Genomic DNA, 27,854 nt, shown 5'->3' with positions numbered 1-27,854 from the left:
ATGACTTTTGGTGCAAAGGTGATATCCACCCTGTTGCTATAACAACAGAGCTGTGGGGTTTTTTTAAAAAAAAAGTGCTGAGTTTTTATTTTGCCAGCCAACAGGGTGATGGGGTCTTCAAGAGCCACACAATATGTGTGAAACCTTCTCATCTGTGAATTTGCACAACAGAACGGCTGTGATTGCGCTGGTTTGGAAGTCCATTTGGAAACGCCTCTCTCTCTTGCAGGAGACTCAGCAGCCTCCGTGGGCCTGCAGTGCGTGTGTGTGTTACCCAGCTATGTTATGAACTGCAGCTGGTCTGCTCCAGAGGTTAACTCCGCCTACCGTCTCTTCTACGAGAGCCTTAAATAGTAAGTAAAGCATCGGCGATGAGCTTCAACGTCTGGGTGGGTTTTGACTTGGAGGAAGAATATATTGGATTTATACCCTGTCCTTATCTCTGAATCAGAGTCTCAGAGTGGCTTAGTTTATAATCTGCTTTTCCTCTGTGAGGTGGGTGGGGCTGAAAGAGCTCTGCCAGAAGCTGCCCTTTCAAGGACAACTCCTGCGAGAGCTCTGGCTGACCCAAGGCCATTCCAGCAGCTGCAAACGGAGGAGTGGGGAATCAAACCCGGTTCTCCCAGATAGTCTGTGTTCTTAATCGCTACACCAAACTGGCCCTCAGGGCTTTCCAAACATCTGCTGGACGTTTTCCAGAGATGTGCATAGATCCCTGATCCGTGCTCTGCTGCCAGTTCCAAAGAGTCACTCCATGACCAGCTGCACTGGTAGACCTCTGAAATAACTATCCAGAATCTCTCAGTTGGGATCCCCTGCTAAGGGTACATGATGGACAATGACGGGTTAAAGTGTCCAACTCAGACCTGGGGGACCCAGGTACGAATTCATAGAATCCTAGAGTTGGAAGGGACCTCCAGGGTCACCTAGTCCAACCCCCTGCACAATGCAGGAAACTCACAAATCCCTCCCCCTAAATTCATAGGATCTTCATCTCTGTCAGATGGACATCTAGCCTCTGTTGAAAAACCTCCAAGGAAGGAGAGCCCACCACCTCCCGAGGAGGAAGCCTGTTCCACTGAAGAACCGCTCTAACTTTCAGGAAGTTCTTCCTAATAGAATCATAGAGTTGGAAGGGACCTCCAGGGCCATCTAGTCCAACCCCCTGCACCATGCAGGAAACTCACAAATACCTCCCCCTAAATTCACAAGATCTTCATTGCTGTCAGACGGCCATCTAGCCTCTGTTGAAAAACCTCCAAGGAAGGAGAGCCCACCACCTCCCGAGGAGGAAGCCTGTTCCACTGAGGAACCGCTCTAAACGTCAGAAATTTCTTCCTAATGTTGAGCCGGAAACTCTTCTGAGGTCAGAAGAGTTGGTTCTGGTCCGACCTTCTGGGGCCACAGAAAACAATTCCACCCCATCCTCTCTAGGACAGCCCTTCAAGTCCTTGAAGATGGTGATCGTATCACCTCTCAGCCGCCTCCTCTCCAGGCTAAACATGCCCAGCTCCTTCAACCTTTCCTCGTAGGACTTGGTCTCTCACTTCTGCCATTGAATTCCCACTTCTGCTTGCTGGGTAACCCTGGGCCAGACATACTTTCTCGGCCTAGCCTACCTCACAGGGCGGTTGCGAGGAAAAAATGGAAGGGAGGAGTACAATGACAGCCGCTTTGAGTGCCCATAAAGTAAATACTATTACTACGAATAATAATAATAATAGTAATCCAACCATTTGGTGCAGGCTTGCCATTCTGATCGGCTGGTGTCGGCGATGGCTTTGATTTATATCTTGGTTTGCTTTCTTTGCCAGCGAACCCGGGAAGACCCGCAGAGAGCAGGTGCAATGGGGACAGAACTGGCTGCTCATTGCAAGAGACCAGTTGATTCGGGGAAACGCCTACAGCGTGTGGCTGGAAGTTCAACGTGCAGATGGGGTGGAAGCGTCTGAAAAGATCAACTTCGTCGTGGAAGAAATAGGTGAGGGGGGGGGGCGATCTTGGGAAGAGGCTCTCCTAGCAGCCTTGCAGAGAAGCGATGCACGAGATGGTACCCGGTGTGGCTGCCCACCTGTGCGTGACTGTGGTTCACAAGGTCTCTAGAGTGTGGATGAGAGGTGCAGGATACTGCTGCGGGAAATGGGTTTGGGGTGTGTGTGTGGGAACAAGCATGGACAGTTTCAAGAGGGGATTGGATGAACATCTGGGGCAGAGGTCCATCAGTGGCCCTTAGCCACAGCTTATTGTTGGAACGCTCTGTCTGGGGCAGGGATGCTCTGTATTCTTGGTGCTTGTGGGGGTGGGGGGCAAAGTGGAAGGGCTTCTAGCCCCAATTGTGAACCTCCTGATGGCACTTGTTTTGTTTTGTTTTTGGCCACTGTGTGACACAGAGAGTTGGACTGGATGGGCCATTGGCCTGATCCAACATGGCTTCTCTTATGTCCTGATGGCACCTGGGGTTTTTTGGCCACTGTGTGACACAGAGTGTTGGACTGGATGGGCCATTGGCCTGATCCAACATGGCTTCTCTTATGTTCTTATGTGACACAGAGTGTTGGACTGGAGGGGCCACTGGCCTGATCCAACATGGCTTCTCTTATGTTCTTATGTGACACAGAGTGTTGGACTGGAGGGGCCACTGGCCTGATCCAACATGGCTTCTCTTATGTTCTTATGTGACACAGAGTGTTGGACTGGATGGGCCACTGACCTGATCCAAGATGGCTTCTCTTATGTCCTGATGGCACCTGGGGTTTTTTGGCCACTGTGTGACACAGAGAGTTGGACTGGATGGGCCACTGACCTGATCCAAGATGGCTTCTCTTATGTTCTTCTGTGACACAGAGAGTTGGACTGGATGGGCCACTGACCTGATCCAAGATGGCTTCTCTTATGTCCTGATGGCACCTGGGGTTTTTTGGCCACTGTGTGACACAGAGTGTTTGACTGGATGGGCCATTGGCCTGATCCAACATGGCTTCTCTTATGTTCTTATGTGACACAGAGTGTTGGACTGGAGGGGCCACTGGCCTGATCCAACATGGCTTCTCTTATGTTCTTATGTGACACAGAGTGTTGGACTGGAGGGGCCACTGGCCTGATCCAACAGGGCTTCTCTTATGTTCTTATGTGACACAGAGTGTTGGACTGGATGGGCCAATGGCCTGATCCAACAGGGCTTCTCTTATGTTCTTATGTGACCCAGAGTGTTGGACTGGAGGGGCCACTGGCCTGATCCAACAGGGCTTCTCTTATGTTCTTATGTGACACAGAGTGTTGGACTGGGTGGGCCAATGGCCTGATCCAACATGGCTTCTCTTATGTTCTTATGTGACACAGAGTGTTGGACTGGAGGGGCCACTGGCCTGATCCAACAGGGCTTCTCTTATGTTCTTATGTGACACAGAGTGTTGGACTGGAGGGGCCACTGGCCTGATCCAACAGGGCTTCTCTTATGTTCTTATGTGACACAGAGTGTTGGACTGGGTGGGCCACTGGCCTAATCCAACAGGGCTTCTCTTATGTTCTTATGTGACACAGAGTGTTGGACTGGGTGGGCCACTGGCCTAATCCAACAGGGCTTCTCTTATGTGACACAGTGTTGGACTGGGTGGGCCATTGGCCTCATCCAACATGGCTTCTGTTATGTTGTTATGTCTTGGGTAGTGATCCTCTGTATTCTTGGTGCTAGGGGAGCAACGATGGGAGGGCTTCTGGAGTTTATCCGGCCCTCATAACAAATTAGTTTCCACACCCCTGGTCTAGAGAGCCGCTCCTCAGGAAAGTATGGGAGAAGACAGTCGTTCAGATACCCTGGTCTCAAGCTACAAAGGGACTTAAGCCAACCAATGAGATTGCAGCTCCAGAATCCGACGAAGCATCTGTCCCACTCTGAGCAGGTGGAGGTGTGACCATTCCCACCTAGGTAGCAAAGGGAACTTACTTCTAGCCTGCGAGTTTTTCCAGGAGTCTTTAATTGAGAAGAGGGGAAGAGTTGCTGAGGTTTGTGAGACCCGCAAAGCTTTGTAGTCACACGGCAGCCAGCAGATTTCAAACAGAGAAGGGAGAGAAAGCGTTTGGCGCCCAACCTTAAAGCAGGGCTGTGTCCTCGCTTTTTTTTTGTTATTTATACTTTATTAAGTTTTTCATAAAGCACATCACAGACATTCATTCCGTCAAACGAACAGAGGCACTCATCCTACACCTTGTGCACCGCCACCATATAGTCTCCTAATCTGACTACCTGAACTTAATCGAGTTAATTAGATGCCGGCATGCCAATTCCCCAGCCCAAGCGCCCCCAGGCAAACAAATCCCGGACTTCAAGACGCGGAACTTTAAGCATTAGATGCTTCTAAAAAAGCCGACCAAATCTCTTCAAATTGTTGTTGTCGACATTGCCGGCGATATGCTATCCTTTCTTGCACAGCCAAAGCATACATTCCCTCGAGCCAAGTAGTAATCGTGCCGGTGAAGTCTACACGCCACTGCAGCAGGATAAGCCGCTTCGCAAACCTTATCGCTCGTGCCGCCCATCTTCGCTGCCAACGAGTCAGTGACCAGGTCGTCGGGAGGGCTTTGTCCTTGCTTAACTGAACTTGCAGAAATTGCAGAAAGGGAAAAAGACGGTGTTCTGTAGCTAAAGACCATAGTAACTTGTCTTTCCAAAAATAAAAACTCGAGAGGGTTGTGGCGGAACCGGCCCGATTCTGCCTTCAGACCCGGTCCCGTCAGCTCCCTTTGGAGTCGCCAACTCCTGGAGGGAGCTATTTCTCCTCCTGCCCCTTGGGCGCGCTGCCACCACCTGCTCAGTCCCGGGGTTCAGATTGAGAGGAACAGGACTCCCAATCCCCCTCTCCAGCTATGAGGCTCGGCCTCCAGGTCCTCTGCCACCCTGCACTTGGGTTTCACAGAGACCTCAGCGCTTCTTTGGGGCCTCCTTGGAGGATTGGCACTTTATCCAACTGCATGCCTTCCCCCCTTCACCTGGGGCCCCCTTCTTAACACAGCGTGGTCTAAAGCGGTCTGGGGATCTATGTGGTACAGAGATTGACTGCCAGCATTTAAACAGTAAAAATATATTTATTTAAAAAGGGAAACAGATAGGAAAAGAAAAACAAAACAAAAACAGTTGCATTTAAAAGGTTAGCACAGCACAGCACACGCACAGCAAACAGCCTGACAAACAAAATGTGTTATAAACGCGTCCTGCTGGCCCTGATCTAAACTTGTCCTGTCTTGTGAATTACTTACTTAGTCTGCCTGCCTGGGGGCCTCCCCGGCAGGAGCCTCCATTGCTCACCACATGCTCGCTCGAGCCCCAGTTCAAATCTGCCTTCTCTTCCTGCCTAACACATGCAAGGAACAACAGCACTTCCTGCCTCTCTAGGAGATTTTCCCCCTAGCGTTGTTGGTTTGGCTCTGGAAGGGAGGGGGGGAGTGAGGGGAAGGCTACAAAGCTTGCTGAGGGATTTACTGACCCCTGCCAAATGAAGCACCACCACTGACTAAAATGGCGTTTCTCCACAAGGGTGTTGAGCCCTGCAGTGTTCCCTCTAAGTTGAGTTAGCGTGAGCGAGCTCACAGATTGTTAGCCTCCAGCGCACACATTTTTGCCTTGTCTCAGGACGGATGACCCCAGAGCACACCGATTTATGCAGGAGCTCACAACTTCAATGCCAGTAGCTCATGAAGTGGAATTTCTGCTCACAGGGCTCTGCAGCTTAAAGGGAACGTTGGCGCCTTGGTGCATTCAGATGCTGGGGCCAGATTAAATATTTTGCTATTGGGGAGGGGTGGGGTGATTTAAGATCCCTCGTCACCCAGGAACAGCATTGCGGGAAGATCGGTGGGTTGCCGTGGGGACAAGGGGGAAGCGGAATATGCTGTTCGACCGACGGGAGCGTCTTGTTGTGCGAGTGGAAAATTTAATCTGGATCCATCCTAGGATTTCCGGGGTCTAAGGTTCATTTTCCTTCCCCGCTTTACTTCTTTCAGTGCAACCCCCTCCTCCTGAGCTGGACCCTGTGGCGGTGAGTTCCTCTGGCGCTGTGGTGCGATGGAGGAACCCGTACTGGTTGGAACACTTTGCGGATCAGTCTCTGGTCTGTGAACTTCGGTACAAGGCATCCGAAGATGTTGTGTGGACCCAGGTGAGTCTCTTTCCGTTCCACCGTTGGGCGCTATCCGGCGACGTCATTGTGCCGTGAGAAGCCCGCACGCGAAACAAAAAATACAGAGGGAGCTTGTGGGGGAGAGGGGGCGTGGCACGGGGTCTGCCTCGAGCAGCAGAACCCTTAGCACCGGCCCTGGCACTCAAAGGATCCTTGCTGCCTTCCCGCCGTGGAATCCCAGCCCCTTCCTCTCTGCCCAGCAGTTTCTTTCTAGAAAAGGGGTGGAGAACCTCCATCCCGAGAGCCATATGTGGCCCTTGAGGTCACTTGGTGTGACCCTCAGGGATTGCTGGGCCGAACCGAGCCTTGTGGCAGCCTCCCTGGGGCCTGGCTGGCCAGCGAGGATCGAGGGGCCCAGCTGCGCTGTGCAGCAGCCTCCCCAGGGCCAGGCAGGGATCACAGGGCCCAGATGTACTGTGCGGCAGCCTCCCTGGGGCCTGGCTGGCCGGCCAGAATGGCTGCAGGGTCTGGAGAAGTTACTGCCACCGTTCAGTTTGCACTTGATTATCCCAGAGGGTGTGGCGTAATATTCTAATATTAGGGGATGTGGTCTAATATGCCACTGAGTTCCTGCTGGGCCTTTTCTACCTATGCATTTGCCTAGGGCGGCAGGCCAAGTGTGTGTGTGTGTGTCAGATTAGGCTCTCCCCACATGACTTCAAATAGAAAAACAATTGTTTGCATGAATTTTGCTGGCCTGAATCGTTCTCCCTCGACGGAGCACTGTTTTTTTAAGTTGATATTTTTTTATGACCCGCGAATGATGTTATAAATATCCATATGGCCCTTGGCAGAAAAATGGTTCCCCACCCCTGGTCTAGACCCAGCACTGTTCTGTTTTGTCCCCAGCTGGATTTGGACCACGAGGACCTCTCCCAAGAGGACCCTGAGCTGACAGACCTGGATCCCTTCACTTCCTACGAGGTGCAAGCCCGTTGCGTCCCAGAAGACGGACAAGGTTTCTGGAGTGAATGGAGCTCTTCCCAAACCTTCAGAACCCCCGAAGCTGGTGAGTGCATCCCCAGAGGAAGTGAAACCCTCCCCCCCACCCATTCTCACTAGAAAGGGAAGTGGTAGAATCTGAGCTGATGCACAAGATTGCAAAACGCGCAGTGCAGGCTTTGAAATTTCTTAAAATGTTTTGTGGCCTGCTTAAAATCTTCTCGAGAGCCAATTTGGTGTAGTGGTGAAGTGCGCAGACTCTTATCTGAGAGAGCCGGGTTTGATTCCCCACTCCTCCACTTGCACCTGCTGGAATGGCCTTGGGTCAGACATAGGTCTTGCAGAGCTGTCCTTGAAAGGGCAGTTTCTGCCAGAGCTCTCTCAGCCCCACCCACCTCACAGGGTGTGTCATGAGCCCTGACGAGGGGGAGCTGGAAGGGTTAGCAGACCTGGAAGAACTGCCAACCAGTTCCTCAGCCGAACAACCAGCAGCTGGCCCATCAATCACTCTCCTCACATTCCAGGCACCAGTGTCGGCTGTTGACAATCAATCTCCTCCAAGCTCTCCCCCTCCCATCTCAAGAGTTCGAAGCAGGCTCTGGAAAGAACTTTCAGAGCAAAGACATGAGGCACGCCGAGGCTTCGGATCTCAGCCCTGAGTTCTAGCAGAGTTGCTACCACCCAGGGAGCAGGCTGATTGAGGCTCCCATATAACCTGGTAACCTTGTGGAAGCAGCAAGTCAATTCCCTGGCTTGCATCCACGCGCCTTCCTGATTCCAGATCCTGACCTGCTTGAATCCCTTGGAACCCTGACCCTTAGGCTTTTGGCCACTGACTTCTGATTCCGGTTTGCGATTTGGCTTTGGTGACTTGGCTCCTGCTTGACTTCCTGGACTTTGACCCTGGACTGGCTTTGGACTCCCGCCTACCTGCGCTCCGAGAACGTGACAGGGTGTCTGTTGTGGGGGAGGAAGGGAAAGGAGATTGTGAGCCGCTCTGAGACTCTTCGGAGTGGAGGGCGGGATATAAATCCAATATCTTCATCTACCTCACAGGGTGTCTGTTGTGGGGGAGGAAGGCAAAGGAGATTGTAGGCCGCTCTGAGACTCTTCGGAGTGGAGGGCGGGATATAAATCCAATATCTTCATCTACCTCACAGGGTGTCTGTTGTGGGGGAGGAAGGGAAAGGAGATTGTAGGCCGCTCTGAGACTCTTCGGAGTGGAGGGCGGGATATAAATCCAATATCTTCATCTACCTCACAGGGTGTCTGTTGTGGGGGAGGAAGGGAAAGGAGATTGTAGGCCGCTCTGAGACTCTTCGGAGTGGAGGGCGGGATATAAATCCAATATCTTCATCTACCTCACAGGGTGTCTGTTGTGGGGGAGGAAGGGAAAGGAGATTGTGAGCCGCTCTGAGACTCTTCGGAGTGGAGGGCGGGATATAAATCCAATATCTTCATCTACCTCACAGGGTGTCTGTTGTGGGGGAGGAAGGCAAAGGAGATTGTAGGCCGCTCTGAGACTCTTCGGAGTGGAGGGCGGGATATAAATCCAATATCTTCATCTACCTCACAGGGTGTCTGTTGTGGGGGAGGAAGGGAAAGGAGATTGTAGGCCGCTCTGAGACTCTTCGGAGTGGAGGGCGGGATATAAATCCAATATCTTCATCTACCTCACAGGGTGTCTGTTGTGGGGGAGGAAGGGAAAGGAGATTGTAGGCCGCTCTGAGACTCTTCGGAGTGGAGGGCGGGATATAAATCCAATATCTTCATCTACCTCACAGGGTGTCTGTGAGGTAGATGAAGATATTGGATTTATATCCTGCCCTCCACTCCGAAGAGTCTCAGAGCGGCTCACAATCTACTTTCCCTCCTCCCCCACAACAGACACCCTGTGAGGTAGATGAAGATATTGGATTTATATCCCGCCCTCCACTCCGAAGAGTCTCAGAGCGGCTCACAATCTCCTTTACTTTCCTCCCCCACAACAGACACCCTGTGAGGTGGGTGGGGCTGGAGAGGGCTCTCACAGCAGCTGTCCTTTCAAGGACAGCTCTGCAAGAGCGATGGCTGACCCAAGGCCATTCCAGCAGCTGCAAGTGGAGGAGTGGGGAATCAAACCCGGTTCTCCCAGATAAGAGAGCTATGGCTGACGCAAGGCCATTCCAGCAGCTGCAAGTGGAGGAGTGGAGAACCAAACCCGGTTCTCCCAGATAAGAGAGCCCTGGCTGACCCAAGGCCATTCCAGCAGGTGCAGGTGGAGGAGTGGGGAATCAAACCCGGTTCTCCCAGATAAGAGAGCTATGGCTGACCCAAGGGCATTCCAGCAGGTGCAAGTGGAGGAATGGGGAATCAAACCCGGTTCTCCCAGATAAGAGTCCGCACACTTCACCACTACACCAAACAGTTGCGAAAATGTCATTTTGGTGACTGTACAGATGTTGCATGTTATTTGCATATTAATTTTAAAAATAAAGTATTAAAAAATAAATACGTAATTGCTTGGTTCGTCTCTGTGGTCCGCAGCTGCTTTGGGCCAGGTGGATGCGTGGCGGAACATTCACCTTTCGGAGAATTCGGAACCGAAGCTCCACCTTCTGTGGAAGGTAAGATGGGGACTGGTGGGCCATGCCTTCTCTGCACCTTTCTTGCGACTGGACCAGATTCTCCTGGACTGGGTCAGAATGTAGATTGGGGGAGGAAGGGTTCAGAGGTTAGTCGAAGTGACGTCCCTATTGTGAGCTACCCAGTTGCCTTCTGAAGTTTGGGCGTTTCAGAGCAAGCTCTTTCCTGACAGAAAACAAAGTTTGAGTCCGTGGCGCTTTCAAGACCGACAAAGTTTTATTCAAGATATGAGCTTTTGTGTGCAGGCACGCTTCCTCACATACCTTTCTTAGAGCCAAGGGGGCAGCCGTGTTGGTCTGAAGCAGCAGAACAAAGCAGGAGTCAAGTTTCACCTTTAAGACCCACAAAGTTTTATTTAGAACGTAGGCTTTCGTGTGCTCCAAGCTTACGTTCTAAATTGTTGGTCTTAAGGGTGAAACTTGACTCCTACTCTGCTCTATTTCTTACAGCCAGTTTGGTGTAGTGGTTAAGCGTGCGGACTCCTATCTGGGAGAACTGGGTTTGATTCCCCATTCCTCCACTTGCAGCTGCTGGAATGGCCTTGGGTTAGCCGTAGCTCTTGCAGAGCTGTCCTTGAAAGGGCAGCTTCTGGGAGAGCTCTCTCAGCCCCACCTACCTCACAGGGTGTCTGTTGTTGGGGGGGGGGAACTAAAGGAGATTGTGACTGCTCTGAGACTGAGATTCAGAGTATACGGCAGGATATAAATCCAGTATCATCATCTTCTTCTATATCTTCTCCCCCCACAACAGATACCCTGTGAGGTGAGTGGGGCTGAGAGAGCTTTCCCAGAAGCTGCCCTTTCAAGGATAGAGTCTCAGAGTGGCCTACAATCTCCTATATCTTCTTCCCCCACAACAGACTGGTTAAGTGTGCGGACTCATATCCCGCCCTCCACTCCGAAGAGTCTCAGAGCGGCTCACAATCTCCTTTACCTTCCTCCCCCACAACATAAGAACATAAGAACATAAGAGAAGCCATGTTAGATCAGGCCAATGGCCCATCCAGTCCAACATTCTGTGTCACACAGCGGCCAAATATATATATATATATATACATACACACACACACTGTGGCTAATAGCCACTGATGGACCTCTGCTCCATATTTTTATCTAACCCCTTCTTGAAGGTGGCTATGCTTGTGGACGCCACCACCTCCTGTGGCAGTGAATTCCACATGTTAATCACCCTTTGGGTGAAGAAGTACTTCCTTTTATCCGTTTTAACCTGTCTGCTCAGCAATTTCATCGAATGCCCACGAGTTCTTGTATTGTGAGAAAGGGAGAAAAGTACTTCTTTCTCTACTTTCTCCATCAGACACCCTGTGAGGTGGGTGGGGCTGAGAGAGCTCTCCCAGAAGCTGCCCTTTCAAGGACAGAGTCTCAGAGCGGCCTACAATCTCCTATATATTCTTCCCCCACAACTGACACCCTGTGAGGTGGGTGGGGCTGAGAGAGCTCTCCCAGAAGCTGCCCTTTCAAGGACAACCTCTGCCAGAGCTATGGCTGACCCAAGCACATCCCAGCAGCTGCAAAAGCTGAGGAGTGGGGAATCAAACCTGGTTCTCCTAGATAAGAGTCTGCACACTGAACCACTACACCAAACTGGCTCTCTCCAAAGAGACTGAGGTCCACTTAGCCCTATCCTAGGTCATTTTGACAGTCCTTTCCTTGACCAAGGAATTTCTACCTCTTGCTCCCCTCCCCACTTCTCCCTCTCCCAATTTGACAGCCTCTCGATCCAAAGACAGCCAGAGGGGACATCCTGAGCTACACTGTGGACTTCTGGGACCGCCAAAAGACTGCCGTGGGCAATTTGACATGTCTGTGCTACAGCGTTCCTGTCCCTGCCGCTGCCAGCTATGCCCAGGTCTCTGCTTCCAATTCTGCTGGCAAGACCCAGCCGACCACCCTCAGCTTGGAGCAGGCGGGTAAGAGGCAAAGGACCAGCGCAAGCCAGTGGGTCTGCCACCCCCCGGGGGTTCTACGCCCTCCTTCTTTTGCTCGCCCTGTTTCCTCCCACATGAGAGGAAAACTGAGTCATCTTCCCCCCTGAAAGGAAAGAGGCCGGGGCTGTCTGCTGCTCACCTGCCCACATCCTGCCCACAACTGTGCTGCCTTCTTGGGGCACTCGCTCTTCTGACTGTGAGCAAGCCGGGCAGGTCACCTCTGCGCTTTCAGCTGGGCGGTGGCGCCAGGGGTCCACGATGCAAGAAATTCCACCTGCCTTTTGTGCCCTAGTCACTGCTCGGCTGGCTGGGAGGGTTAAGTCTATTGTAAAAAAGTAAATCAATATAAATTAGGAAACTTCGTTGGGTGCCCTATGTCCCATGAGAGAGAGAGATATAGCTCAATCTGGTGCTTGGGAGGGGCAACCGTGGGAGGGCTTCTGGTGTCCTGGCCCCACTAATGGACTTCCTGATGGCACCTGGTTTTTTTGGCCACTGTGTGACACAGAGTGGTGGACTGGATGGGCCATTGGCCAGATCCAACATGGCTTCTCTTATGTTCTTCTGTGACACAGAGTGTTGGACTGGATGGGCCATTGGCCTGATCCAACATGGCTTCTCTTATGTTCTTCTGTGACACAGAGTGTTGGACTGGATGGGCCATTGGCCTGATCCAACATGGCTTCTCTTATGTTCTTATGTGACACAGAGTGTTGGACTGGATGGGCCATTGGCCAGATCCAGCATGGCTTCTCTTATGTTCTTCTGTGACACAGAGTGTTGGACTGGATGGGCCATTGGCCTGATCCAGCATGGCTTCTCTTATGTTCTTCTGTGACACAGAGTGTTGGACTGGAGGGGCCATTGGCCAGATCCAGCATGGCTTCTCTTATGTTCTTCTGTGACACAGAGTGTTGGACTGGATGGGCCATTGGCCAGATCCAGCATGGCTTCTCTTATGTTCTTCTGTGACACAGAGTGTTGGACTGGAGGGGCCATTGGCCAGATCCAGCATGGCTTCTCTTATGTTCTTCTGTGACACAGAGTGTTGGACTGGATGGGCCATTGGCCTGATCCAACATGGCTTCTCTTATGTTCTTATCTGACACAGAGTGTTGGACTGGATGGGCCACTGGCCTGATCCAAGATGGCTTTTCTTATGTTCTTATGTCCTGATGGCGCCTGGTTTTCTGGCCGCTGTGTGACACAGAGTGTTGGACTGGATGGGCCATTGGCCTGATCCAACAGGGCTTCTCTTATGTTCTTATGTGACACAGAGTGTTGGACTGGATGGGCCATTGGCCTGATCCAACAGGGCTTCTCTTATGTTCTTATGTGACACAGAGTGTTGGACTGGAGGGGCCACTGGCCTGATCCAACAGGGCTTCTCTTATGTTCTTATGTGACACAGAGTGTTGGACTGGATGGGCCATTGGCCTGATCCAACATGGCTTCTCTTATGTTCTTCTGTGACACAGAGTGTTGGACTGGATGGGCCATTGGCCTGATCCAGCATGGCTTCTCTTATGTTCTTCTGTCACACAGAGTGTTGGACTGGATGGGCCACTGGCCTGATCCAACATGGCTTCTCTTATGTTCTTCTGTGACACAGAGTGTTGGACTGGATGGGCCATTGGCCTGATCCAACATGGCTTCTCTTATGTTCTTCTGTGACACAGAGTGTTGGACTGGATGGGGCATTGGCCTGATCCAGCATGGCTTCTCTTATGTTCTTCTGTGACACAGAGTGTTGGACTGGATGGGCCATTGGCCTGATCCAACATGGCTTCTCTTATGTTCTTCTGTGACACAGAGTGTTGGACTGGATGGGCCATTGGCCTGATCCAACATGGCTTCTCTTATGTTCTTCTGTGACACAGAGTGTTGGACTGGATGGGCCACTGGCCTGATCCAACATGGCTTCTCTTATGTTCTTATGTGACACAGAGTGTTGGACTAGAGAGGCCATTGGCCTGATCCAACATGGCTTCTCTTATGTTCTTCTGTGACACAGAGTGTTGGACTGGATGGGCCATTGGCCTGATCCAGCATGGCTTCTCTTATGTTCTTCTGTGACACAGAGTGTTGGACTGGATGGGCCATTGGCCTGATCCAACAGGGCTTCTCTTATGTTCTTCTGTGACACAGAGTGTTGGACTGGATGGGCCATTGGCCTGATCCAACAGGGCTTCTCTTATGTTCTTCTGTGACACAGAGTGTTGGACTGGATGGGCCATTGGCCTGATCCAACAGGGCTTCTCTTATGTTCTTCTGTGACACAGAGTGTTGGACTGGATGGGCCACTGGCCTGATCCAACATGGCTTCTCTTATGTTCTTATGTGACACAGAGTGTTGGACTAGAGAGGCCATTGGCCTGATCCAACAGGGCTTCTCTTATGTTCTTATGTGACACAGAGTGTTGGACTGGATGGGCCACTGGCCTGATCCAACAGGGCTTCTCTTATGTTCTTATGTGACACAGAGTGTTGGACTGGATGGGCCATTTGCCTGATCCAACATGGCTTCTCTTATGTTCTTTTGTGACACAGAGTGTTGGCCTGGATGGGCCATTGGCCTGTTCCAACATGGCTTCTCTTATGTTCTTATGTACAAGACTGACTTCGATGGACTGAGGAGGGTCTGATTCAGTAGCAGGCAGCTTCATATGTTCATATGTCCTTTTTCCCAGACCTCCCCAGCCCTCAGGAGGTTCGAGTCCTACCTGCAGAGAGCCTGGGTTTCCGTGTGACTTGGACCTTCAGCCCCAGCCCAGGGGGGGTTGAACCTGAACTGTATGTGGTGGAGTGGAGAGAAGAGATTTCCGGGGAGCTGCTGGGCTGGATCCGCTGCCCTGGGGGCAACAGGAGTGCCCTTCTAAAAGGTGAGCGGAGTGCAGGGCCAGAGAGAGATGGTGCTTGCAAACTGGGGGGGTGGGGAGTGGAGAAGGCAAGGTGGGTGGCAAGATGGCAGCTTGTGTTGGGGGAGGGGTGCTCATTTCGGGCAGATGGGACACAGTGGCCTTTGGCTGTGTGACAGCCAGTTTGGTGTAGAGGTGAAGTGCGCGGACTCTTATCTGGGAGAACCGGGTTTGATTCCCCACTCCTCCACTTGCAGCTGCTGGAATGGCCTTGGGTCAGCCATAGCTCTCTTATCTGGGAAAACCTGGTTTGATTCCCCACTCCTCCACTTGCAGCTGCTGGAATGGCCTTGGGTCAGCCATAGCTCTCTTATCTGGGAGAACCGGGTTGGATTCCCCACTCCTCCACTTGCAGCTGCTGGAATGGCCTTGGGTCAGCCATAGCTCTCTTATCTGGGAGAACCGGGTTGGATTCCCCACTCCTCCACTTGCAGCTGCTGGAATGGCCTTGGGTCAGCCATAGCTCTGCCAGAGGTTGTCCTTGGAAGGGCAGCTGCTGTGAGAGCCTTCTCAGCCCCACCCACCTCACAGGGTGTCTGCTGTGGGGGAGGAAGGGAAAGGAGATTGTGAGCCGCTCTGAGATTCAGAGTGGAGGGTGGGATATAAATCCAGTACCACCATCATCATCTGCTCAATTCTTCCCTCTTCCCAGGTGACTTCAGACCCCGGGAACCCTACCTGGTGTCTGTCTACGCGGTCTACGCTCAGGGAAGCAACTCCTCGGCTCCCGTTCAAGCCTACATCCAGGAAGGAGGTAATCCCAATATTTGCGGGTGTGCATTGGTTTGACAATGGGGAATGCTCAATATGGAAAGCCTGTTCTGATGCTGTTGTGTCCTGCCTGGCCCAGGTAAGCCTGAGCTCGTTAATTAGCTCAGAAGCTAATCAGGGACGCCTCTGGTTAGTCCTTGGGTGGGAGACCACCAAGGGAGTCCAGGGTTGCTACGCAGAGGCAGGCGAGGGCAAACCACCTCTGTTTTTCTCTGCTTGACCTGGATAGTCCAGGCTGACCCAGTCTTGTCAGATCTCAGAAGAGTCAAAGCCCCCTTGGCCAGATTTTGAGTGTTACAACTCTCAAAAGTTCATACCTTGAATAGTTTACTGGTCTCGAAGCTGTTACTGGACTCGAATCTAATTCCCAGTTTGGTGTAGCGGTGAAGTGCGCGGACTCTTATCTGGGAGAACCGGGCTTGATTCCCCTCTCCTCCACTTGCACCTGTCGGAATGGCCTTATAAGAACATAAGAGAAGCCATGTTGGATCAGGCCAACGGCCCATCCAGTCCAACACTGTGTCACACAGTGTCCAATAATTTATATATATATACATATATATATATACACACTGTGTCTAATAGCCACTGATGGACCTCTGCTCCATATTTTTATCTAACCCCCTCTTGAAGGTGGCTATGCCTGTGGCCGCCACCACTTCCTGTGGCAGTGAATTCCACATGTTAATCACCCTTTGGGTGAAGAAGTATCTCCTTTTATCCGTTCTAACCCGACTGCTCAGCAATTTCATCGAATGCCCACAAGAGAGAAAGGGAGAAAAGTACTTGTATTGTGAGAAAGGGAGAAAAGTACTTCTTTCTCTACCTTCTCCATTTCTTTGGAGAGAAGGAGAGCCAGTTTGGTGTAGTGGTTAAGTGTGCAGACTCTTATCTGGGAGAACCGGGTTTGATTCCCCACTCCTCCACTTGCACCTGCTAGCATGGCCTTGGGTCAGCCATAGCTCTGACAGAGGTTGTCCTTGAAAGGGCAGCTGCTGTGAGAGCCCTCTCCAGCCCCACCCACCTCACAGGGTGTCTGTTGTGGGGGAGGAAGGTAAAGGAGATTGTGAGCCGCTCTGAGACTCTTCGGAGTGGAGGGCGGGATATAAATCCAATATCATCTTCTTCTTCCATCCCATGCATAATCTTGTAAACCTCTATCATGTCACCCCGCAGTCTACATTTCTCCAAGCTAAAGAGCCCCAAGCTCTTCTTCTTCTTCTTCTTCTTCTTCTTCTTCTTCTTCTTCTTCTTCTTCTTCTTCTTCTTCTTCTTCTTCTTCTTCTTCTTCTTCTTCTTCTTCTTCTTCTTCTTCTTCTTCTTCTTCTTCTTCTTCTTCTTCTTCTTCTTCTTCTTCTTCTTCTTCTTCTTCTTCTTCTTCTTCTTCTCTGAAATGATCATTGTGGAGATCCTGTTCTCCAGATTATACTGATTAAATGATGCATTTTTGTGCCTGAGTTTCTTGCTGTTCTTCCCAACCCTGGCTGATCTGCTGTGTCTTTGCAGTGCCATCTGCTGGGCCCCTGGCAGTGCAAGACCAAAGTGTTTCCTCAACCATCTCGCTCATCTCCTGGGAAGAGATCCCCTTGGCCCATCAGCACGGCCACCTCACCCACTACACCATCTACCTGAAGTCTCCCTCCTCCAGCACCCCCAGAGTCTATGAGCCCAGTGAGTCAGACCGGGGATCTTGCCTGGAGTCAGGGGGTGGGTGGGAAGATGGGCTGGAGCAAAGTCCTCTTTCAGAAGGCTGTTCGCATGAGACAGATAGCTTCTTTCTGGAACTGTAGCAGCCTTTCAGTAGAAGCAGAACCTGCAGCATAAGAACACAAGAAGAGCCCTGCTGGATCAGGCCAGGGAGGGTCCATCTAGTCCAGCCTCCTGTCTCACACAGAGGCCAACCAGTTCCTCTGGAGGGCCAGCAACAGGGCAGAGAGGCCAAGGCCTTCCCCTGAGAAGAACATTAGAATAGCCTTGCTCGATCAAACTAGTGAGAGTCCATCTGGTCCAGCCTCCTGTCTCAGACAGTGGCCGACCAGTTTCTCTGGAGGGCCAACAACAGGGCAAAGAGGCCGAGGCCTTCCCCTGTGAAGAACATCAGAAGAGCCCTGCTGGGTCAGACCAGGGAGGGTCCATCTAGTCCAGCCTCCTGTCTCAGACAGTGGCCGACCAGTTTCTCTGGAGGGCCAACAACAGGGCAAAGAGGCCGAGGCCTTCCCCTGTGAAGAACATCAGAAGAGCCCTGCTGGGTCAGACCAGGGAGGGTCCATCTAGTCCAGCCTCCTGTCTCAGACAGTGGCCGACCAGTTTCTCTGGAGGGCCAACAACAGGGCAAAGAGGCCGAGGCCTTCCCCTGTGAAGAACATCAGAAGAGCCCTGCTGGGTCAGACCAGGGAGGGTCCATCTAGTCCAGCCTCCTGTCTCAGACAGTGGCCGACCAGTTTCTCTGGAGGGCCAACAACAGGGCAAAGAGGCCGAGGCCTTCCCCTGTGAAGAACATCAGAAGAGCCCTGCTGGGTCAGACCAGTGAGGGTCCATTTAGTTCAGCCTCCTGTCTCACACAGAGGCCAGCCAGTTCCTCTGGAGGGCCCACAACAGGGCAGAGAGGCCGAGGCCTTCCCCTGAGAAGAACATCAGAAGAGCCCTGCTGGGTCAGACCAGTGAAGGTCCATATAGTCCAGCCTCCTGTCTCACACAGTGGCCACCCAGTTTCTCTGGAGGGCCAACAACAGGGCAGAGAGGCCGAGGCCTTCCCCTGAGAAGAACATCAGAAGAGCCCTGCTGGGTCAGACCAGGGAGGGTCCATCTAGTCCAGCCTCCTGTCTCACACAGAGGCCAGCCAGTTCCTCTGGGGGCCCACAACAGGGCAGAGAGGCCGAGGCCTTCCCCTGAAAAGAACATCAGAAGAGCCCTGCTGGGTCAGACCAGTGAAGGTCCATATAGTCCAGCCTCCTGTCTCACACAGTGGCCACCCAGTTTCTCTGGAGGGCCAACAACAGGGCAGAGAGGCCGAGGCCTTCCCTTGAGAAGAACATCAGAAGAGCCCTGCTGGGTCAGACCAGTGAAGGTCCATATAGTCCAGCCTCCTGTCTCACACAGTGGCCACCCTGTTTCTGTGGAGGGCCAACAACAGGGCAGAGAGGCCGAGGCCTTCCCCTGAGAAGAACCTCAGAAGAGCCCTGCTGGGTCAGACCAGGGAGGGTCCATCTAGTCCAGCCTCCTGTCTCAGACAGTGGCCGACCAGTTTATCTGGAGGGCCAACAACAGGGCAAAGAGGCCGAGGCCTTCCCCTGTGAAGAACATCAGAAGAGCCCTGCTGGGTCAGACCAGTGAAGGTCCATCTAGTTCAGCCTCCTGTCTCACACAGAGGCCAGCCAGTTCCTCTGGAGGGCCCACAACAGTGCAGAGAGGCCGAGGCCTTCCCCTGAGAAGAACATCAGAAGAGCCCTGCTGGGTCAGACCAGGGAGGGTCCATCTAGTCCAGCCTCCTGTCTCACACAGGGGCCACCCAGTTCCTCTGGGGGGCCAACAGCAGGGCAGAGAGGCCGGGGCCTTCCCCTGAGAAGAACCTCAGAAGAGCCCTGCTGGGTCAGACCAGTGAGGGTCCATCTAGTCCAGTCTCCTGTCTCACACAGTGGCCACCCAGTTCCTCTGGAGGGCCAACAACAGGGCAGAGAGGGCAAGGCCTTCATAAGAACATCAGAAGAGCCTTGCTGGATTAGACCAGTGAGGGTCTATGTAGTCCAACATTGTGACTCCCACAGTGGCCAGCCAGTTCCTCTTCAGGGCCAACAACAGGGCAGAGAGGCTGAGGCCTTCCCCTGAGAAGAGCATTAGAAGAGCCCTGCTAGATCAGACCAGGGATGGTCCATCTAGTCCAGCATCCTGCCTCACACAGTGGCTAGCCAGTTCCTCTGGAGGACCAACAACTAGGCATAGAATTCAAGTCATTCCCTTGAGAAGAACCTCAGAAGAGCCCTGCTGGATCAGACCAGGGAGGGTCCATCTAGTCCAGCCTCCTGTCTCACACAGTTCCTCTGGAGGGCCCACAACAGGGCAGAGAGGCTGAGGCCTTCCCCTGAGAAGAACATCAGAAGAGTCCTGCTGGATCAGACCAGTAGAGTCCATTTAGTCCAGCATCCTCCTTTCTCACACAGTGGCCAAGCGATTTACTCCTCAGGGAGTGAACTTGCAAATATTCCAACGGGATTGAACAGTGAAGAAGAGAACCCACAGAAAAGACTGATTTGCCTAAACTGCAGAACAAATTTTGAGTCCAGTCACCATCTTTAAGACCAATCGAGTTTTATTCAAGGTATGATTTTTCGTGTGCGCACACACTTCCTCAGATAGATTCGAACGGCTAACTTCCATTTCAGAGTATCTGAGGAAGTGTGCATGCGCACGAAAACTCAAACCTTGAATAAAACTCGGTTGGTTTTAAAGATGGCAACGGAACTCAAAATTTATTCCGCAGTTTGGGCAAATCAGTCTCTTCTGTGGGTTCTCTTCTCCACCGTTCAATCCCGTCGGTTGGTCTCAAAGGTTCCGCAGGATTCAGACTTCGTTCTGCTGCTTCAGACCAGCATGGCTTCCCACCTGGTTTTGTCTAAGGGACTTTCTCTCCCCCCTTCCCAGTTGGTGCTGGAGAACGGAGCTACGCTCTCAAGGACCTCGATCCCGGGACTTCCTACCAGCTTTGGATGAGTGGTTCCACCTCGGCTGGGGAAGGCGACAGCACCCTTGTGCATGAATTCCAGACTCCCGGTAAGGAGTGCCGCTGGAAAATTTTCACGCAGAGGCAGAAACTGACATGATGTTATTCCCTTGGCAAAAAACCCACTTGAGTTTTGTCTGTTGCCGGGCTATCAGGTAGCCACAGTTGCAGCGGCAGGGTGTGCGGTTGCGCATTCAGACACCTATTGTGCTTCAACCACAGACCCGCTGTGGAAAGAGTTGGGTTTTTTTAAAAGTCCCCCGGTATGTGTGCTCGAGCAGAGATGCGCATAAGCACTCCTTTGGAGACGGGTTAAGGGAAAAAATCCTGTAAATGCGGTGGAAGCAGCTTGACGTGATCACACTGCTCTCCCGCTTCTGAGTTGCGCCCGGGCGTTCAGATTGCCAGCGAATTTGCGACCTAAATACAATTCAGGGGGAAACTACCAGGAAGATCCAGGTGGTTTTTAAATGCAGATAGGAGGCAATTGGAGATGGAGTGAGAACGGGTGCGGCTCAGAGGGCAGATGTGCTCGTGTGGAGAAGACTGCCAATCTGTAACCCGCCCTTCTCTCTGAATCAGAGACTCAGAGCAGTTTAAAATCACCTGTATCTTCTCCCCCCACAAGAGACACTCTGTGAGGTGGGTGGGGCTGAGAGAGCTCTGACAGAAGCTGCCCTTTCAAGGACAACTCTTCCCCCACAACAGATACCCTGTGAGGCAGGCACCCTGTGGGGCTGAGAAAGCTCTGACAGAAACTGTCCTTTCAAGAACAACTCTTCCCCCACAATAACCCTGTGAGGCAGGTGGAGCCGAGAGAGCTCTGACAGAAAGTGTCCTTTTACAGCTGCTGAAATGGCCTTGGGTCAGCCATAGCTCTTGTAGACTCTGTCCTTGAAAGGGCAGCTGCTGTGAGAGCCTTCTCCAGCCCCACCCACCTCACAGGGTGTCTGTTGTGGGGGAGGAAGGTAAAGGAGATTGTGAGCCACTCTGAGATTCTTCGGAGTGGAGGGCCGGATATAAATCCAATATCTTCATCTACCTCACAGGGTGTCTGTTGTGGGGGAGGAAGGGAAAAGAGATTGTGAGCTGCTCTGAGACTGTCCTTGAAACGGCAGCTTCTGGGAGAGCCCTCTCAGCCCCACCCACCTCACAGGGTGTCTGTTGTGGGGGAGGAAGGGAAAAGAGATTGTGAGCTGCTCTGAGACTGTCCTTGAAACGGCAGCTTCTGGGAGAGCCCTCTCAGCCCCACCCACCTCACAGGGTGTCTGTTGTGGGGGAGGAAGGGAAAGGAGATTGTGAGCTGCTCTGAGACTGTCCTTGAAACGGCAGCTTCTGGGAGAGCCCTCTCAGCCCCACCCACCTCACAGGGTGTCGGTTGTGGGGGGGAGAAGACGAAAGGAGATTGTGAGCAGCTCAGAGATTCAGAGTGGAGGACGGGATATAAATCCAATATCTTCTTCTTCAAACTGGGGCTGGAGCCAGACACAAAATGGCTGCCCTGGGTTAACTTCGGCCACACTGTGAAGATCTTTGTGCTGTGGGGGCAGCTGTTGCCAAAGCAACATTAAAAAAAACCTGCAAAGCCAATCCAATCTCCAGTGACCAATCAGAAACCTTGCTGGGCCAAAGCCCTAGATGGCCCCACCCACCTCCTAAATATGCAGGGTCATAAAAGGGGCTGGTGCGTGCCATGATGCTTTGGATCTGTAGGAGCCTGCTGAAGACAGTTTTATTTAGTACGGTGTTTAATTTTAGAGTCAGAATGCTAGAGTTGGAAGGGACCCCCAGGGTCATCCAGTCCAGCCCCCTGCACAATGCAGGAAACTCACAAACACCTCCCCCTAAATTCACAGGATCTTCATTGCTGTCAGATGGCCATCTAGCCTCTGTTTAAAAACCTCCAAGGAAGGAGAGCCCACCACCTCCCGAGGAGGAAGCCTGTTCCACTGAGGAATCGCTCTAATGGTCAGGAAGTTCTTCCTAATAGAATCCTAGAGTTGGAAGGGACCTCTAGGGTCATCTAGTCCAACCCCCTGCCCAAGGAGGAAGCCTGTTCCACTGAGGAACTGCTCTAAACTCACAAATGCCTCCCCCTAAATTCACAGGATCTTCATTACTGTCAGAGGGCCATCTAGCCTCTGCTTAAAAACCTCCAAGGAAGGAGAGCCCACCACCTCCCGAGAAAGCCTGTTCCACTGAGGAATCGCTCTCATGGTCAGGAAGTTCTTCCTAATAGAATCCTAGAATTGGAAGGGACCTCCAGGGTCATCTAGTCCAACCCCCTGCACAATGCAGGAAACTCACAAACACCTCTCCCTAAATTCACAGGATCCTCATTGCTGTCAGGTGGCCATCTAGCCTCTGTTTAAGAACCTCCAAGGAAGGAGAGCCCACCACCTCCCAAGGAGGAAGCCTGTTCCACTGAGGAACCGCTCTAATGGTCAGGAAGTTCTTCCTCATGTTGAGCTGGAAACTGTTTTGACTTAATTTCAACCCGTTGGTTCTGGTCCGACCTTCTGGGGCCACAGACAACAATTCTGCACCATCCTCTCTAGGACAGCCCTTCAAGGACTTGAAGATGGGGATCATATCACTGGAAGGTAGGACCAGAACCAATGGGTTGAAATTAAATCAAAAGAGTTTCCGGCTCAACATTAGGAAGAACTTCCTGACCGTTAGAGCGGTTCCTCAGTGGAACAGGCTTCCTCCTTGGGAGGTGGTGGGCTCTCCTTCCTTGGAGGTTTTTCAACAGAGGCTAGATGGCCATCTGACAGCAATGAGGATCCTGTGAATTTAGGGGGAGGTGTTTGTGAGTTTAGAGCGGTTCCTCAGTGGAACAGGCTTCCTCCTTGGGAGGTGGTGGGCTCTCCTTCCTTGGAGGTTTTTCAACAGAGGCTACATGGCCATCTGACAGCAATGAGGATCCTGTGAATTTAGGGGGAGGTGTTTGTGAGTTAAGAGTGGTTCCTCAGTGGAACAAGCTTCCTCCTCGGGAGGTGGTGGGCTCTCCTTCCTTGGAGGTTTTTCAACAGAGGCTACATGGCCATCTGACAGCAATGAGGATCCTGTGAATTTAGGGGGAGGTGTTTGTGAGTTAAGAGTGGTTCCTCAGTGGAACAAGCTTCCTCCTCGGGAGGTGGTGGGCTCTCCTTCCTTGGAGGTTTTTCAACAGAGGCTACATGGCCATCTGACAGCAATGAGGATCCTGTGAATTTAGGGGGAGGTGTTTGTGAGTTTAGAGCGGTTCCTCAGTGGAACAGGCTTCCTCCTCGGGAGGTGGTGGGCTCTCCTTCCTTGGAGGTTTTTCAACAGAGGCTGGATGGCCACCTGACAGCAATGAGGATCCTGTGAATTTAGGGGGAGGCGTTTGTGAGTTTCCTGCATTGTGCAGGGGGTTGGACTAGATTACCCTGGAGGTCCCTTCCAACTCTATGATTCTCAGCTGCCTCCTCTCCGGGCTAACCAGTCCTAAATTGTCCTAAATTGAGGACTTATAACACCAATCCTAAATTGCAATTTTAAAAAATGTGCTCAACCAGTCAAGTCTCTGGTGGCCAATCGGAAGCATTGCTGTGCTAAAGTCCCACCTGGCCCCGCCCACTTTCTAAAAATATTCGGTGGGCACCCCAGAAAGGCGCTGGTGGGCACCAAGGAGTACCATGTTAGGGAGTTGCTACTCAAAATTCCTTCTCCACGTAGAGGTGTTGAGAGCTGTCTTGTAGATGCTGCTGTGCGCTGGAGTGTGGGGAGGGGGGGAGAACTGGTAACCGTCAGTGGTTGGCGAGGATAACCTCTATGCCCTCCCTGGACTCTCCTGCAGGTGCCCTCTGGCAGGTCTACGTAGCGGCTCTCTTGAGCGTGGGTTTCCTGCTGCTTCTCTCCGTCATCGTGGTGTTCCTGAAGCGTGGATGGTAGGTGCTGCATCACAAAGGGGTGTTGCGGTGTTCCCTCTATGCTGTCGAAGTCTTGTGCGCAGAAATTCTGTTTTGTGAGCTACTGTATAAATTAGTGTGCTCAGGGGCCGTCCTTCAAGCTGAGCTAACGCAAAAATGTGCAGGGCTTTTTTTGTAGCAGGAACTCCTTTGCATATTAGGCCGCACACCTCTCATGTAGCCAATCCTCCAAGAGCTTACAGGGCTCTTACGCTACTGTAAGCTCCAGGGGGATTGGCTACATCAAGGGTGTGTGGCCTAATATGCAAAGGAGTTTCTGCTCCAAAAAAGCCAAGGTCCTAAGGCTGTCTCATTACCTCAGGTTAGGGTTGCCAACTCAGAAAATAGCTGGGGACTTTGGGGGTGGAGCCAGGAGACCTTCCCATTCCCTAGCAACAGACATGCCTCATGCTAAGGATACAGGAGTTTTTTTGGTAGCAGGAACTCCTTTCCATATTAGGCCACACACCTCTGATGTAGCCAATCCTCCAAGAGCTTACAGGGCTCGTAAGCTCCAGGGGGATTGGCTACATCAAGGGTGTGTGGCCTAATATGCAGAGGAGTTCCTGCTCCAAAAAAGCCAAGGTCCTAAGGCTGTCTCATTACCTCAGGTTAGGGTTGCCAACTCAGAAAATAGCTGGGGACTTTGGGGGTGGAGCCAGGAGACCTTCCCATTCCCTAGCAACGGACATGCCTCACGCTAAGGATACAGGGGGTTTTTTGGTAGCAGGAACTCCTTTCCATATTAGGCCGCACACCTCTGATGTAGCGAATCCTCCAAGGGCTTACAGGGCTCTTAGACTACTGTAAGCTCCAGGGGCATTGGCTACATCAAGGGGGTGTGTCCTAATATGCAAAGGAGTTCCTGCTCCAAAAAAACCCCTGCTGGCAGGAGAAGGATTTGCTTTGGGGGGGGGAGGGATGGATTTGTCCCATGATGCCTTGCTTAGCATCTGGGATTGGCTAAGCCTTGCCACGGGTGCCGATCCCTGCTTTCTTCCCCACCCCACTGAGCGTTCGTTGGCAGCTCCGGACACAAAGTTCTCTCTGCTCTTCAGGTTCCTGGACTTTTTCCGCAAAGTCCTCCCGTTATGGTGCTGGGAGCGAGTTCCAGATCCGGGACACAGTCTGGTCATCACCGAGTTGGATCCACGGGGCACGGCACTCGCTAAGGTAGGGATCAGTTCGGTTGGGGTTTGGTCGTCTGAGAGTTGGGCTTGAGGCTGAGGAACCCAAGTTCAAATCCTCGTGCTGCCCTGGAAGCTCGCTGGGTGACCTTGAGCCAGTCGCAGACTCTCAGCCTTGCCTACCTCACAGGGTTATTGTGAGGATAAAAAGGAGGGGAGAATGATGATGGCCACCATAATATCAAGATCATTAATTTAAAATCAAGAGGTGGAATTTGCAGTTCCCCTCTGTTTCTGGCCTGTGGGGCACCTCGTGGAAGGGGGAGAAGGTATTGGATCAGTCAAAAGGACAGAGAGTGCCAACCATGACATAAGAAGAAGTTGATGATAATGATATTGGATTTATATCCTGCCCTCCTCTCTGAATCGCAGACTCTCAGAGTGGCTCACAATCTCCTCTCCCTTGCTCCCCCACAACAGACACCCTGTGAGGTGGGTGGGGCTGAGAGAGCTCTCCCAGAAGCTGCCCTTTCAAGGACAGAGTCTCAGAGCGGCCTACAATCTCCTTTACCTTCCTCCCCCCACAACAGACACCCTGTGAGGTGGGTGGGGCTGAGAGGGCTTTTCCAGAAGCTGCCCTTTCAAGGACAGAGTCTCAGAGGGGCTCACAATCTCCTCTCCCTTCCTCTCCCACAACAGAGGTGGGTGGGGTGGGGCTGAGAAGGCTCTTCCAGAAGCTGCCCTTTCAAGGACAGCTTCGAGAGCTCTGGCTGACCCAAGGCCATTCCAGCAGCTGCAAGTGGAGAAGGGGGGAGCCAAACCCAGTTCTCCCAGATAAGAGTCCACGCAGTTAACCGCTACACCAAACTGGGCATCACTGCCCTTACCATTGCTTATAATGACCAAGATTTGAACAAAGGAAAGAAAAGCGTTGCAGAAATAATTAATCTGATCATTCTAAGAGGTTCAAAAATGTGCTAATATACTATAATGTTTCTTTGACTGCACCACTTCTAATGTGTTATTCTGCGCCAAGTATTCTAACACCAGAAACCAATGTTCCGCAGATTTAGAGTCATAATGAATGACAATGAGACTGTGTTCTCCATTATAATGAATGACAATGAGACTGTGTTCTCCATTCTGCTGTGTTCTCCATTATAAAATGATCCCACAGTTTTCGGTGCCGCTGCGTGTTGGTTGGCGGATGAACAGTTTTCTGATTGGATGCTATTACAGATTTTGCAGCTGCCAGTAAAGCACCAATTAGATTTCTGTTTGGGGAGCATGTATTAGTCATTCCAAAGATTCGATAATACGGTCTCTGGGATTCAATAATATGGTTTCTGAGAGCCAGTTTGGTGCAGTGGTTAAGTGCGCGAACTCTTATCTGGGAGAACCGGGTTTGATTCCCCTCTCCTCCACTTGCAGTTGCTGGAATGGTCTTGGGTCAGCCAGAGCTCTGGCAGAGGTTGTCCTTGAAAGGGCAGCTGCTGTGAGAGCCCTCTCAGCCTCATCCACCTCATAGGGTGTCTGTTGTGGATGGGGGGTGGGGAGGTAAAGGAGATTGTGAGCTGCTCTGAGACTCTGAGAGCCAGTTTTGTGTAGTGGTTAAGTGCGTGGACTCCTTATCTGGGAGAACTGGGTTTGATTCACCACTCCTCCACTTGCACCTGCTGGAATGGCCTGAGGTCAACCATAGCTCTGGCAGAGCTGTCCTTGTGAGAGCCAGTTTGGTGTAGTGGTTAAGTGTGTGGACTCTTATCTGTGAGAACCGGGTTTGATTCCCCACTCCTCCACTTTCAGCTGCTGGAATGGCCTTGGGTCAGCCATAGCTCTCGCAGAGTTGTCCTTGAAAGGGCAGCTTCTGTCAGAGCTCTCTCAGCCCCACCCACCAGGGTGTCTAGTGGGGGAGGAAGGTAAAGGAGACTGTGAGCCATTCTGAGGCTCTGATTCAGAGACAAGGGCAAGGTATAAACCTACAGTCTTCTTCTTCTTCTCATCACCTGTTATTAGTTTGATACATTTCACCATCTTGCTCCAGAATTGTCTGATAAGCCTCCAGCCCCACCAACAATGAATAGAAGTCCCCCTTTCTCCCCACTTCTTCCAACTAATGCTTTGGTGAGTTGAGTTAACACGATGTAGTCTTGCTGGAGTCACATACCAGTATGTAAAAACTTTTATGGAGTGTACTCTGATATTTACATCTCTCAGGCGTCTCTAATGCTGGACTCTTGTTTCTTGCAGGAGATTTCCCATCTGTCCATCTCAACCAAACCCCCGGAGGAGCCAGAAATCCTGGAAATCTTAGAACCAGCCCCGTCGCAGACAAGCCGCCCGGCCCGGGTGGTGTTTTCCGATTATGAGAAGCATTTTCTGCCTACCCAGGAAGAGTTGCAAGGACTGACGTGAAGAAGACGACTGCAGATTTATACCCCGCCCTTCTCTCTGAATCAGAGACTCAGAGCGGCTTACGATCTCCTATATCTTCTCCCTCCACAACAGACACCCTGTGATGTGGGTGGGGCTGAGAGAGCTCTCCCAGAAGCTGCCCTTTTAAGGACCACTCTGCCAGAGCTCTGGCTGACCCACGGCCATTCCAGCAGCTGCAAGTGGAGGAGTGGGGAATCAAACCTGGTTGTCCCAGATAAGAGTCTGTACACTTAACCTCTACACCAAACCGACTCTCTCCGCT

At 51.9% G+C, this 27,854-nt stretch overlaps 1 protein-coding gene across 1 annotated transcript; it reads left to right on the top strand.

The window, feature by feature from the left end:
- Positions 1–27,571, top strand: IL27RA (interleukin 27 receptor subunit alpha). The gene is made up of 14 exons (XM_060253240.1): positions 1–18; positions 172–353; positions 1,815–1,981; positions 5,998–6,152; positions 7,023–7,182; positions 9,642–9,721; positions 11,472–11,670; positions 14,379–14,570; positions 15,259–15,360; positions 16,884–17,048; positions 20,016–20,144; positions 23,918–24,008; positions 25,088–25,202; positions 27,410–27,571. The coding sequence occupies exons 1-14, from the start codon at positions 1–3 to the stop codon at positions 27,569–27,571; spliced, it is 1,917 nt and encodes a 638-aa protein (XP_060109223.1).
- Positions 27,572–27,854: the final 283 nt, after the last annotated feature.

Source organism: Heteronotia binoei, chromosome 13, assembly GCF_032191835.1.
Source record: "Heteronotia binoei isolate CCM8104 ecotype False Entrance Well chromosome 13, APGP_CSIRO_Hbin_v1, whole genome shotgun sequence".
NCBI classification, from domain to species: Eukaryota; Metazoa; Chordata; class Lepidosauria; order Squamata; family Gekkonidae; genus Heteronotia; species Heteronotia binoei.
Note: the sequence above shows the minus strand (reverse complement) of the source record. Positions and strands in the feature narration are given on the sequence as shown.